The following is a 14,187-nucleotide window of genomic DNA, read 5'->3' on the forward strand; positions in this document are numbered from 1 at the left end:
TCATATTTGAGAATGACGTGGTTCTGTACGCTGGACCCGGAGCTGGGCGACACACCCATTCGCTAAAAAAACTCAAAAGGTGAGTTCCTAAAACTACTTGATGTGAGCACTTTTGGTAACTTTGTGTTAATAGGTCTTCTCCGCCCCCTGGTGGACATCTTTTGAAATGTAGAAGTTTGGATCCTCTTATAGCTGATGAGATCAAATGCACAACCGTGACTGTGAGGATGGAGTCTGTTCATAACCGTAGGAAATGTCGTCTCCACAAGAAGAGGAAGAAAAAAGAGAAAACACCGTGACATCCGCTGAATGAAACAAATTACATGTGTTTATTTCAAAATCCTCACTTTAAGGCATTTTATGAGACACTGCATAAAAGACACAAATGGCCACTTGCGAGATGCCGGTACTAATCTATGGGTTCGATGCTCCGTCGTGTTACAGCAAGTTGGCAAACCTGGAAAAATATCTCGCTTGCATATAATAAGTCATTCACAAAGAGTCCATTTAAATCACAGTTCTTATTTTTCCCATGACAACGAAATGACACGCCACACATTCAAAATAAAAAAAGGGTTTTCTACATATTACAGTATGCCCTCCTAAGCAGTGTAATATAGCCACGTTAGAAAAATAAGACAACTATTACAGACGCACATGCCGACTTAATGTCACGTTTTTTTTTAAAGGTAAAAATAAACAACACATATGGTCTAATCTCACAGTAAATGGAAACGGTATTCAAAAGGGAGAAGGTGAAAACAAAGCTAGGAAAACTGGATTTAGACTTTTTTTTTTTTTTTTTAAATGGAGAAAGATATTTTCTTTTATTTCCCATCTAAAAATTAGGTTTTGCTACTTTTTTTTTTTTTAAATCATGGCATAAAATAGGATTTTAATTATTCGTAAGTAGCAAGCTCAAGTTTGGGGGTGTTCTGTGTGCGACATGTTGTTAGATGTTACTCCAAAATAAATAAATATTTTGCTGTCATATGAATTCTGTTATTGTGCTTTTATACTACGTCAAGACTGAAAATTCTAAATGGTTTTGCATGCATTTTTATTGTTGATATAACTATGTTAAATATATTGTAAAAATCCTGAGGGATTAGACAAAATGACCTTGGAGTAAAAAAAAAAAAAAAGTTAAGAAGTTGTTCAGTGATAATGATGCAACCCAAAATCTGAATATATTTTAGTCGAAGAGCATTCCAGTACTATGAGATAGTACTTTGATTATTACGGTGTTGTGAAGGCATGCCGATACCAAAGGACCCAGAAACAAACGACAAAGCTGCACTGTGTAGAATGAAGGTAAGTTTGAAGTCAGTTTCCAAATTAAAATGACCCAACAGGTCGAACCAAAGGAAATTTATTACATTCAAAGTGAAAAGTATCTACCGAGCCATCCCACCTCTTTATCCATCGCAGGACGATATAAATAGAATTCAATTTATAGTTTTTGCATTTGACAACGTGACCAATGAGCATTTAAAACGACACAGTGCAGCAATTATACAGGCAAATATGTGCACCAGATTGATGTGACAAGTATCATTTGGCGGGTGTCCAGATGTGTCCAGTAGTTTCAGAGGGAGACGTGCTATTTGACAAAGCATGAGTGAAGACACAGGAAACAGTGAAAGGAGTTTTGACACAAAAACATACAGGAGAAGACAGAAACAAACCCCCCACCCCCACTTCCCTTCTTCCCAAAAGGCATCAAAGAATTCTAAAGAGGATTTTTTTTTTAATCTATTGTGCGATATTCTACAAATAAACGAGTAGCAGCCTCAGAGGACATCTGACAAAACACTGAACGACTGACACGTACAGAGAGATATAAAGGCTCTGTAGAAAGTAAAGAACAAGTTGCTGGTAGCTTAGATTTGCTGAGTTTTTTTGTGTTTTTTTTTATACAATCTCAAGTTTGTAGCACGAGTGTATTGTCTGACCTCCTTCCCGTGGCATATACTGCATATCGACCCCCGCCTCCTTTCTGTTAGTCTGACCGCCGGCTTCGATCCGCTTCCTCGCGCCCTGCTCGTCGTTGTGGCCGGTCATGGGGACTTTGACCCAGCCGTCGGTGGCCAGGCCGTGCTTCTTCTGGTGCCTCTTGTAGTTGTCCCAGTGGCCGGTGGTGTAGCCGCACTCCTGACACTTGTACGGCTTCTCGCCGGTGTGCCGCAGCATGTGCCGCTTCAGGTTCATGCTCTGGTTGCAGCTGTAGCTGCACACGGCGCACTGGAAGGGCTTGGCGCCCGAATGCACGCGCTGGTGCCGCTTGAGGTTGGCCAAGTTCCCGCAAGCGTAGTCGCACAGGTGGCACTTGTAAGGCTTCTCGCCCGTGTGCACTCTGTGGTGGCGCTTGAGGTTGTCGAAGTGCGCCGATGCGTAGTCGCACTGCGGGCACTTGTACGGCTTCTCGCCGCTGTGAGTTTTCATGTGGCGCGCCAAGTGGTTGGGGTAGTGTGTGAGGAAGGGGCAGGCGGCGCAGGTGTAAACCTTGTCGCTGCGCTCGCCGGGGCTGTTGGGGGACGAAGACGAGTCCTTCGTCAGCATCTCCAGGGTGCACTTGGCGCAGATCTGGGCCGAGGTGCCGTCCTCGTCCTCCAGGACGATGCCGCAGAGTCGGCAGGTGTAGGGAAAAAGTGAGGGTGGGAGTGGGGCGGCGTCGGCTCCGCCCCCTCTGGTCGCTCTGCTGCCGCTGCTGCCGGTCGTCTCCAGTACGGGTGGAGGTGGAGGCGGCGGTGGCGGAGGCGGTGGAGGGTGGTGGCTAGGAGCTGGATTGGAGGCTGGGATGGGGGGTGGCGACGCTCCCTTGATGCCATCAAAAGCTGAAAGGTAGTCGCTGTTCTGGGCTCCCAAACTGAGATTGGACGGCGGCCTCGGCACTTCTGAAACTTCACAGTACAACAAGAGTGAGTAGATATGCAGTGAAAGACGGATCACAACTAAGGGACGCACCAATTTTACTTTCTTAAAGGACGAGTACAAACCTTTAGCTACTTGCCGATACAGAGTACCGATTGAAATACTTATTAAATGCTGTTTACTCTGTATGCAAACTATCTGCACAGGCTGTGCGTTGCCACAAATCACTACGTTGAAGCTCCGCACGCCTCCATCACACTGCTTCAGGCTGCTACTGCACATAGGGCAATGTGTCGCGTCTGTCTATGTGTGCAGCAGACGGAGGGACTGAGCTTCCTGTGTGTCGCCACACCCTCCAGCATGTTGATAATGAGTGTATCAGTCATACTTTAATCATGTGGTATTGCTAGTGTGTGAGCCGCTCAGAGTAAAATCCCACTAAGCAGTGAAACTGATGAGCGTTCCAAATGTCTCCGCGATCAAGTTGCTGGTGTTGTATAAACTATCTTTCTCCTCCTCTTGATATTTTGCAGATCATCATCTACCGTCGGTCTTACTTCTCTCATTCTCACTAATATAAAGAATCTGATAACTGCAGACGTCACTCCTGCTCTCTAGTCTACCTGCTGCTGATGTTGCTGCTCGATGACGTCAGGTAATACTCGCAGGGGGAACTTCCCTGATCAAAACTATCGAGAGGTTTGTTTACAGAGTGACAATAACTGAATAAATAATGTAAATGTAAATGAAGCTACCTTTGGCTGGAGCTCCAGACCCTTCCTCAGGAGGTCTTTGTCCGCTCGCATGCCTCTTCATGCTGGCCTGACTCTGGCCACCGGCGGGCCGCGGCATCGGGTCGTGTCCCAGCCCCGCGGACGGGACGTGCATGCGCTGATGCCTCTTGAGGTTGCCGAGGGAACTGCAGGCAAACGTGCAGCTGTCGCACTTGTACGGCTTTTCGCCCGTGTGAATGCGCAAGTGTCTCTGCAGGTTCACGAGCTGAGCGGAGGCGTAGGTGCACAGGGGGCAGTTGTAGGGCTTCTCCCCGTTGTGCGTCTTCATGTGACGCTTCACGTGGTTGGCGTAGCGGGACGAGAAGCCGCAGAGGTGGCACGAGTGCAGTTTGGCCAACTTGTCGTCAAGAGTCTGAGCTTTGTCGCTCATCTCGCCTCCCACCCCGTCGCAGTCGAGCTGCGGACTGGAGCGGATCCCGCCGATACTCCCAAACGGAGGGCAAAACTCGGCGCTTTTGGCTTCCCTGGAGGCTTTGCAGCACCTCAGGCAGTACGGCCCCACCAGGTCGATGCCGGGTCCCAGGGGCTCGTCTCGGAGCTGTCCGCAGCCCCTGCAGGACAGGTAGGGGGGAAACGTGGGTTCAGACTGGGCCGATCGCGCCTCGTTCTCCCTCCCGTTGTCTGTGGCGCCGCGCGAGTTGTCCGCTTCACTGTCCATGCTGAGCTGGCTGTAGGCAGAACTCTCCTCATCACCCAGAGGGTACACAGAGAAACCGATCTCAGCAGCTACTTCTGTGCAGGAGAAACAAACAATGAAACTTCCTTTTAATCTCAGCACATACGACATTGTTCTGGATGGAACTGCAAGAAGAAATATACTGTTACACTTAAATCTATTTTTCTGATGTAATTCCAATTAGAACTATATTTCACGTGAGGAGGAAAATTGTTTCGATCATGATTTATATGTAGTTTAGAATTACAAATGTTAACCCATTAACCTTCCTATCCAGTCACTGCAGAGAGGATCCAGCAGATCTTATGTCTCAAAGCCAGAACTGCCAGAAACAAAATAATCAAAAACTACAACAAAGGCGAGACAAGGAACTTTGTGCCTACGTAGCAGTAACATCGAAAAATAATTCTGCACCCATGTAATCAAAATAAATCCAGCGATCCCAGTAGTAATAGGCCTATTTAGTTTTTTTAATCCGTTTGTTTTGACGAGTGTTTGGTGAATCACTCTCGCCTCTTTAAGTAAACATTTTGAAAATGAAATGAAGAAATGTCATTTAGTGACGACCCTGCCGCTGCACTGATCACTTCACACAGGAAAGATTTCCTAAACATAATCGGGGAGGACAGAAATGTTTTATTATTTTGGATTATCCACAGTAGCTTCGCGGCAGCAGTACTTTCATTTACTGGGTGTGTTCAGACTTTAAGGTGATAACTTTGGGTCAAAGTCAACATGCTGCATTTTTGCTTTTCAGTCGAGTCTTCATCAGATTTACTGCATCAATTACTCCTTATGTTATGTTATGTTATGTGTGACTGTCGTGTGTGTGTGTGTTGCTTTGAGGTGTTCAAAAACCTTTTTAAGCAGAATAACAGGGAATCTCCTGAGTTCTGAGACCTTATTCCATGTATACTTGTGGGTCATATTGAAATTCCAAACGTGGCATAGCGATCAAATTATTTATATTATCCAGCCAAAAAAAAACAACCCAGATATTATCTATGTTGCAGTACCTCTAAGCACAGTAATCTGAGAAATACGAGGAAATGGAGCAAACAGTCATCTCTGCCTTGATTACTCAGCTCAGCCACACAAAACTCCAGCATGCCCCCACAACAATCTTTCTCCCTTCTGCAACACTCCACTTCACTAAAGCCTCCAAAACACAAGCTTGCATTGAGACACTTGAAGAAAATATCTGAACTCAAAACTGTCCGGCAAACATAAAATTAGTAACTTTACTTCACCTGGAAAAAAAAAGCTAAGATTTTCCAAACAAAGTGCAACATTTGATACTCACAACGCTGCCAGTTTGGCCAGATGTCTTATGAGCTGTCTGGATTTCAAGATACTTTCCACAGAAGGTGCAGAAGAAAAGCTTCAAGACTGTCTGGCTTCAGTTGGGGCTTGAGAAAGTGAAGGAGCCGGGAGAGAGAGGTGCTCCGCTCCTGGATGCTGAGGTGTGGTGTGAGGAGGGCGAGAGCAGAGACTGGCCTTTTATCCTGCCCCGTGGATGATTACCAAGCCTAATGATGATGATGATGACTATAATGGTGAGGCTGCTGCTGCTTCTGATGATGATGATAATGATGATGATGATGAGGGTTGCTGATGATGATGATGATGAGGGTAGCTGATGATGATGATGATGATGATGATGATGATGATGATGATGATGATGGGGGGGTGTAATGGCAGTGGGATAGTGGGAGCAGAGGCAGGCTGCAGATGATGATGATGATGATGATGATGATGAATAAATGCCCTCTTATAATGGTGTCCTTGATGATAATGGTCCTATTTTTATGACCCTTATATAATAATGGTGTCTCAGTTCCTTTCTCTACTTTTCCATTTTTCAGATCACTCCGTCTGACAAAGAGCCGTGCTGGGAAATATGAGCTGCTGCTTCAATCTCTCTTACTGCTGCGGAGAGCGAGGCTACACCACAGACTCACGGAGGAAACCTCAGACTTAAGAAAAAACAAAAAATACATATATATATACACATCAAAGACACAAATATATTATATTGGAAGTATCCGACATACTTTTATAATAAAACCATCACTTCACCAGACTAATGTTCAAACAGCGGGAGTGAATTCAAAATGTACTGTAATGACCGAGCTGTGTGATCTTCCCATTTCCTTTATTGCATAATCAATAGACACATTTGCCATATGTGGTCCGTGCCGTCTGTGAATGTACTTGCGCAGAGGTTCTGCAACACAAACAGGAAGACAAACGTCATGCAACTCGAAGCGCACACACTGGAAGACAAGTGAATGTGCCCGAACAGCCTATCGCCTTACACTGACGCTCCGCAAAACATACAGACCTTACTCCTGAGGTCACCGAGAGGCTTTTGACATCTACTTCTAGGTCTCATCAAGTTTATCCAGCAGTTTTTCAGTCCTCATCAAACTCAAGTTGTCTCCATAACCATTACTGCAAATATAAAAACTTCTGGTGTTTTATTTTAAATGAGAATATTACCTGGATATTAGTAAGATTTGAAGCTCCTCGTGTTTTTATTTTATACACTTTGTGCATAATACGTGCTCCTCTGCCGACTTTAGTCCGTTTAGTAGGTAATTAAGTAAAGCAAAACAACGTTCTATGTATTCTGTTTGGCTTCAAAGTATAATCATCATAAGATTTCTGTGAGTCACTTTGGTGAATTTTGTTGATCATCATTAACATCTTGAATCTTGTTTGGGCTAATAAGTATTCATTCTTATTTTTCCTCATTTTCACGCTCCGATGTTGTCAAGCTTAACTTGTCCACTCTGTTCTTTTTATATCATATAATATAAAAACTTATGTTAGTATTTATGATATATATAGTTTTTGGATACACACAGTATAGGACCCTTTTCACAACTTTTTAAGTGAAAATGAATAATTTTTTTCTTTTTTTTTTTTTAAATGGTGTGTATTTATATGGAAATGGAAGAAAAGGTTGTAGCATGTAGGCAACTAGTGGATTTGTTTCGAAAACGCTCCGACTCCAAAACTGGGGAAAATGCAACTATTATGAAAAGGTGCTAGTGCCCATGTGCACCAGCGCAGTAGTAAATAGTTCTCCTGCACATGCTCAGTAGATGGATAATAACAACAATGTTTTCCTCCAGAGTGTCAGGACTCCCAGTCCAGATCCTCCTGGGACTTGGTAGTTTTGTAGTTTTAGTCACCGTGATAACAATCTAACTTCGTCTGTCCGTACGAATCTCTGTGTACTTCCATTATTAATGTTTATTGCATTTTGTTCTCCGCATGCATGTGTTTGGTGTCATTATAAAAACAAACAGCACCAACCCATGGCCTGGCATGCTCACTACATTGTTTTTAGTGTTTCTGCCATCGTTTTTCAAAACATTGCCATGTCAGCGCGTATCTTTTCTGAAACAAAAATGATGCATTTTCACCTAAAACGTCATTTAAATGGGGCCTGAAGCTTTGGTCTACCCCATTATCTTCATGTTTTATGAAATTAAACTATATTTTCAAAAGTTGGCAAAATCTTTAGTGTGAGGAAACAAATTGGGAAACAGACGTATTGGGGTGAAATTTAACCATAAAATGTTTTGTAGCAATGACGTTTATCATCAAAGTGATGTTCTCAATATCTAAAACATTCTGATGGGAAAGGAACTAGCTATCTTTACAAAAATATACATTTGATATTCACTATGCAATATTTTGGTGCCGTTTTGTATTTCTATGCTTGTAACTTTTTTTTTAAAAAGTGCTGGAGCTTGAACGATGTGCATTTCTAACAACTAAAGGTGAAATTAGCCAAGAAGCCTTGTGGTATTTAGAGGTAGGGATTCAAACTTAACCGAATGAAATAATGGAATATTATCAATTTGTTTGCACATGATTTTTGAAAACGTGACACACCTAACGCGCAGCGATTATTATCAAAACATTACAGTCTTAACGTCAATGGCACGTGTCACCAGCTGTGTTTGGAAATAACTCATAGTACTTCAAAATGTCAAATACTGTGTTGTCAAGCAGACAAATCAAACACAATGAATTGCCATACTCAGAAAGCCCAAATCTTCTAGAACTCTGCATTCAGAGCTTATTCTTCATGACTTCTTTTTAATTAGTATGCAAAAAGGACAAAACGATTGAAGATGGGACAGTGCAGGACGCAGGAATAATACACACAGATACAAAAAGACAATTGCACATAATCCATAAAGGTATGCTGATGCAGGAGACACCCGGGACACAACACACATCACCAATGTGTGAAAGCTTGAGAATCGAGAAAGGGATTTAGCGCCCCCCAGTGGAGATCCCAAGAAGAGCCCCAGTAGAAGTTGCTTGGTCGGGTTAGGCATGCATGTGAGCATTCATAGACATGCGTTGAACAGACATGCATGAGAAACTGTCCCCCAGACCCAGTGCAGGTCCTCAGTCCAGCATGAATCAGGCACAATTTCACTCTTTTGGAGCCCCACTATTATCCCGTTATATTGTTTAATTGGTTCCTGGTGATGGAACACTCGGCCTTCACCTTGACTTGAGTGCTGATCGGGTCGTTAGAGGGGAAACAAAGGAGGGGCCATGATGAGAGCAGAATGTAGCTGCATTGCCCCTCTCATATGTGGACCAGAAACATCCACAGATAGAATGAATACAGTTTTAACCTGTGACCTCTAACTGTGAGGAGCTGACTATCATAATGACTGTGACGCTCCCCTTGTCGCCACGGCAACATGACACCGCACCCTGTTAGTCCTCTGAAATGTTCCACATTTACACTGCAAAGTTTTCGAAGCCAATGTAGTTTTCATGTTGGGCCACTTGTGGGTGCTGTTTGTTTTTGTAATGAAACCACACACACTTGAGCAGAGATCCATAAGCTATAAACATTAACAGTGGCGAGTACACAGACATTTGTATGGACAGGCGTTGGAACTCTATGTTATAAACTATCAAGTCCCAGGAGAATATGAAGCATGATGAAGCAAACATCAAGTTAAAAAAGGTTGTTAGTGGAGGACCGAGTGTCTCAGCCTGTGTGAATCCCAGCAGCAGCTTTTCTATTCGAAGGAGTAAAGGCAGCAATATAAATGCACTATGAGAACGACATCGAGACAGCTTAAGGAGGAAGCTCGTAAAGTTGATCTTTTATGCGAGTGTTTAACTGCTCTGCTACCGTTTAGTTGGCTGAGGCACCATCTTATTATCCAGTATTCATTCTTCTTAACGTGTCCACATTCAGACTGCCCACATATGTTATGGAGCAGTTAAACCTCCCTGAGTCCTCTGTATTTGTAAATTAATCTAAAACTAGAAAACTAACCATTGTATTGATGGGCTGTGTTTGCGTGCAGATTAGTTGGGAGTGTAAACAAGAAAGATCAGCGACATAAAGCATATTAAGTGAGATGCTGCAGGTAATCAGCTGGAGGCTTTGACTGCCAGAGTCATTAAAACAAAAGAAGTTCCTCATTTCTTCTATTTGCCATTACTCTAGAAATCACAAGTATCACAGGATCCACCAGGACCAAATCTGAGGGAGTTTAACGGTCGCCAATCAGCAATCAAAAATTTGGATTACAAACCTGAGAACTTTTCCAGTCCTAGAATCTTGTGGTCATGATCAGAATCACCAAAGTCAAGGTCTTGTCCTAGCAGGAAGTCTGTGTCTAAGGGAAGGTTTCCTGGAGTTTCACTGGTTATACCATCTTCAGAATCCACTACAGTCAAACAGAATCAAACATTTGACAGTTAAAATCACTTTTTTTTCTTTTTTTTAACTATTCAGAAATGATCATATTTGATTGAAATCTTCAGTGGGCCCCAGAATGTCGTCATCCCAAATGATCGGCGCGAGTGTCTGCTTTGAAAACATTACCAACATGCAGCTTGGCTTAACAAATGTTTACATTAATGACAATAAAGCCGTGGGCCGTCTGCAAAGTGGTATTAATGGTAGTTCAGGTACTAAAAACTTCATTTGCAGTCCTACATTTGTAAACAGAACAATGAGCAGCTGACAGATGGAGTGCGTTCGCTGCAGTTTACAGCTAATGACGCCTGAAATTGTAACTCGGCTCCTCAAGTCTGATGACACCCCCACCCATCCCCCCCAAAAGAACTATCACACAGCTGTCACTCTTTAGAAAACTACACTGAGGCCAAATCAAGGACATCAGACTCATCAGCTCCTCTTTGGGTAAAAGCACCATGCTACCATCTACTGGTCATTTTAGGAATAGCACAAGATTGGCTTCACACTGTGATGAGAGTTTCTCCTTCACACAGTTAGATATTAAAATTAGATTGCCAATAGATATATATAAAAAACAAAGACATGCTGGTTATGTTAATAGAAATATTAGTTGTTAAGTCAGAAACAGTAAAAGCTGATGTATGATGAATGTTACACTATTGTACAGATTTAAAACAAACAACAAAAACACATTTTTGATTACAAAGATCACCATCAGCAGTCTTGTGAATTTTAGAAGCAGCTTCTAGAATCCACATGCTTCTCTAACTATATTAAACCGTGACTTCAAACTGAACTGCATCACTAGTTTCAAGCGCTGTTAGTCAGTGTGATCTTTACTTTTAAAGTGGCTCTGCCTGTTGTCCAGATGTGAGTGGACACATGTGAAGCGCAGGGCTACAGTCCTGACATGAGATTTACTCAGAAAATACTCCGGCCACATTTAGCCGAGGGTGTGTGTTTAAATTGAGGGGTGCTTGATTAAATTTGTGAATACGTACACTTTACTGGCTGTGGATTCTGCTGTTTTTTTCTTGGCATCTTCCAGTCCGCCGCTCTTTTTTCTGAAATGTCTTCTTGCAGACTTCCACAACCATCAGCTCATTCTCATCTGTTGAGGAGACATTTGAAGAAGGCAGACACACTTTATCAGGGAGATCGGAATGTGATCCAGTGTTGAAAACAACCGTTTCTCTTTGGCCTTCAACAAAATGTGAGCTTCTGACTTGTTCTGTGCGGTGTTACTCATCCTTTTACTTCCTTTTATAAAGCCACGTTTTTATCTACTTTATGTAAACTGTGCATTTTTACATCATATTCTTTTTAAACAGCGCCTTTGGTTCACTGTGGTCTTTTTAAAGTGCTGTATAATATAAGTTGCATGCTAAATCCACCTATTACACGGTCATATGAGATTTCACAAAATTCAACCATTGATTCATTTCAGAGTTTTCATTCAAAACATTTCTAAATATAATGCCACCCACCTCAACAAGGAACAGATTTAAGACCCAAGCATTTAGTGAAACTAAAACCTCTCGAATTTGTCACAAGAAGAGCTGTTGGAATTGTTCACAATGAATCGTGTATTTGGTGGAATGATTGGTAGCAGAACATCTATGAATGTACAAAAGGATGTCAGCAAACTGAGACAAAACTTAAAAGTTATGGTGCATTTGTTTGGCTTATAATATACGTGCTGGTGACGTGTTTCTGGGCATTTTGTGCAACGACTGGCTCTATAAATATGTAGTACAAGCTCATAGCGTGTACCTAGAGGTAAAAGAGCTGCAGTAATCACATTTGCATAATCAAAATACACACCAACACAGACATGTTTCACAAAAATCCGTCATGACAGACATAGATCAAGTAAGCAATGCAGATTTGATTAGAACAAATAGTGGCTGAGATCAGACACAAATGAAGGAGGTACATCAGTCACTAATTACTGCAGCACTTTCTCCAGCTGCTATTAAGGCCTGTGTGGACATGAATGTGAAACACTGCTTTACTGCAGTGTAATTATGTCCAAAATCACAGCAGTTTCCATGTAACCCCGTCTAGAAAAACAGTTCGTTGGACTATAATAGCTGGAAATAGCCTCCCGGGGCGGCAGCCACGCTGGCGGACACATGTGTATCATCTGGATTCGACCCACTGTAAACAAAAGCCATTAGGCTGCTTTAGCAACGCGGCTAAAGGCGTTAGCTTCTCGACTGAGATCACAGAGGAACCAAGCGAGCCTTGGTCGAAATTACACTGGAACCCGCCTGCACACAGCGAGCTATCGTCATTACACAGCGAAAACGTCGGAGGTGTTTGGGAAAACGATGCCACTGCGCCCATATTCGTGTGTCTAATCGTGAGCACGTCGCCATGACTGACATCTTCGTCTAAACACGTTAAAACGCTCAGCTGGATTAGCTTCTCTGGTTAGCCGTCGAGCTAACTCACCTACAAAACGGAAATATTGGCGCCGTCTTTTATGGCCTCTATCGTCGGTGTGAGCGCCATTAGGTGCGAAGCGTTTGCCCTCAAACGTCCAACGCCTGGAGATCCGCCATTTCTTCATGAGCAGCGGCGACAAAGAAAGGCAATTAATGGTATTTTTCATAACTTAATTGATTTTCAGATTCGCCTGTGATCCAGCAGCAAACGGCGACCGGAGCACTTCCGGCTTACACCCTTCAAAACAAAAGCGGCCCGGCGGTAGGCAAACTTGGAATTCACACACACACACACGCACACGCACACACACACACACACACACACACACACACACACACACACACACACACACACACACACACACACACACACACACACACACACACACACACAAACATCATCTGTTCTAGTTTCTGAATGGTTACCCAGGTGTGTTTGAGGGTTTTTGTTCTCCATCCACAGTCCGATGCCATGGTGATGTATTGCTGTGCTGATGATGCTGCCCTGCTTCTTCCTTCTAACCTGTCAGATCCATCTCCGCTGTCTTCGAGAAATTATTGTTTGGAGATAGTCTCGGACCATAAAATGCAATGGATCCTTCTGAGGTGTTTCGTATGGAAGGTGGACAACTTCATTAGGCATCATGACTTCTGTCTGCATCTCATTGAACTTCAAGTCTATTTGTTGTGCAAAGGCATTGAAACAGGAAATCTTCTCTTGCATATCTGTAAATACCAAAATACTTCATAATGCAATACATATTAATCTTTATGATATGTTTATGATGAGTGGTCAGAATTTATCCAAACAATATCGTGTAACAGAATAAGGAAACACAAAATTAAAGCAAAGGTCTTGCAAGCAAAGTTGTAGTTTATATTTAAAGGAGACCCGGGTTGGGCCATCTTTACCGAACAGAATGAAGCAGGAATGATTCAGGACAGAAAATAAAAGTACTAATAGAAGTAATGAAGAAAACAGTCTTTTGCTCCTAATAGCGATGGCTTCTATCCATTTTTTCTTGTTGGGCTGACATCCATTAACCAGGTCTTAACATGTTTCAACTAAACATTTAACTTCAGGTAAACAACATGAAGCAGTGGTTAATGCTCTCGCCTCACAGAAACAAGATTTAGGTTCAACTACCAGCCAGGCCTTTCTGTGTTGAGTTTGCGTAAAACCTCATGACAAATGAAGAGAATTACCTAGTTTAGGGCTTTGTCAAAACTTTTCTATTTTCATGTGTCACACTAACATTTTAGTTCATCGTACAAGGACATTTACTGCGTTTCTTTGGCCAAAAGTAAATAGAATATAAGATAAACACGTTTCAAGCTTTATTTTGTATATATAGTGGAAGATAGTTTTGCTTTATCTTGGTGTTCGCAATGATTCAAAAGCAATATTGTGAACAACGAAGCTGTTTTGTTTTATTCTGAAGGCCCGGTGCGTACACCGGATGTGTTCTCGCTGTTGGCGGGAAGAATCTTGACTGTCCTCTTCGGTGCTTCCGGTTCCCAAAACAATTTCCTCTCTCTGTTTCTCTGGAGTTGTAGTTTTTAGGTCTGTAGTACTAGAAATGAAGACGTTATGAAGAACTTCTGTCACATTGTGTCTGTTAAGCTGTATAA

General features: G+C 42.6%; 1 protein-coding gene across 2 annotated transcripts; it reads right to left on the minus strand.

Annotated features, from left to right (window-relative positions):
* Positions 1-306: 306 nt before the first annotated feature.
* znf513a (zinc finger protein 513a) lies at positions 307-12,793 on the minus strand. Of its 2 annotated transcripts, XM_080490624.1 has the most exons (5): positions 12,563-12,793; positions 11,107-11,216; positions 9,936-10,070; positions 3,630-4,400; positions 307-2,903 (listed from the first exon to the last, which is right to left on the minus strand). In XM_080490624.1, exons 2-5 carry the CDS (start codon positions 11,144-11,146, stop codon positions 1,915-1,917), a joined length of 1,935 nt encoding a protein of 644 aa, XP_080346750.1. In that variant the 5' UTR covers positions 11,147-11,216; positions 12,563-12,793; the 3' UTR covers positions 307-1,914. The 2 variants fall into 2 exon arrangements, with proteins under 2 accessions (XP_080346750.1, XP_080346751.1); XM_080490625.1 differs by lacking the exons at positions 9,936-10,070; positions 12,563-12,793.
* Positions 12,794-14,187: the final 1,394 nt, after the last annotated feature.

This window comes from Lipophrys pholis (genome assembly GCF_963383615.2).
Source record: "Lipophrys pholis genome assembly, chromosome: 21".
Classification (NCBI taxonomy): domain Eukaryota; kingdom Metazoa; phylum Chordata; class Actinopteri; order Blenniiformes; family Blenniidae; genus Lipophrys; species Lipophrys pholis.

What these genes read in the sequence shown, in the direction of transcription:
- znf513a (XM_080490624.1), bottom strand. Translation starts at nt 11,146, where the DNA reads ATGCCAAGAAAAAAACAGCAGAATCCACAGCCAGTAAAGT. An exon ending in GAATCCACAGCCAGTAAAGT is followed by an intron (nt 10,071 to 11,106) that starts GTACGTATTCAC and finishes GTTTGACTGTAG; the next exon opens with TGGATTCTGAAGATGGTATA. An exon ending in GTCTGGAGCTCCAGCCAAAG is followed by an intron (nt 2,904 to 3,629) that starts GTAGCTTCATTT and finishes TGTACTGTGAAG; the next exon opens with TTTCAGAAGTGCCGAGGCCG.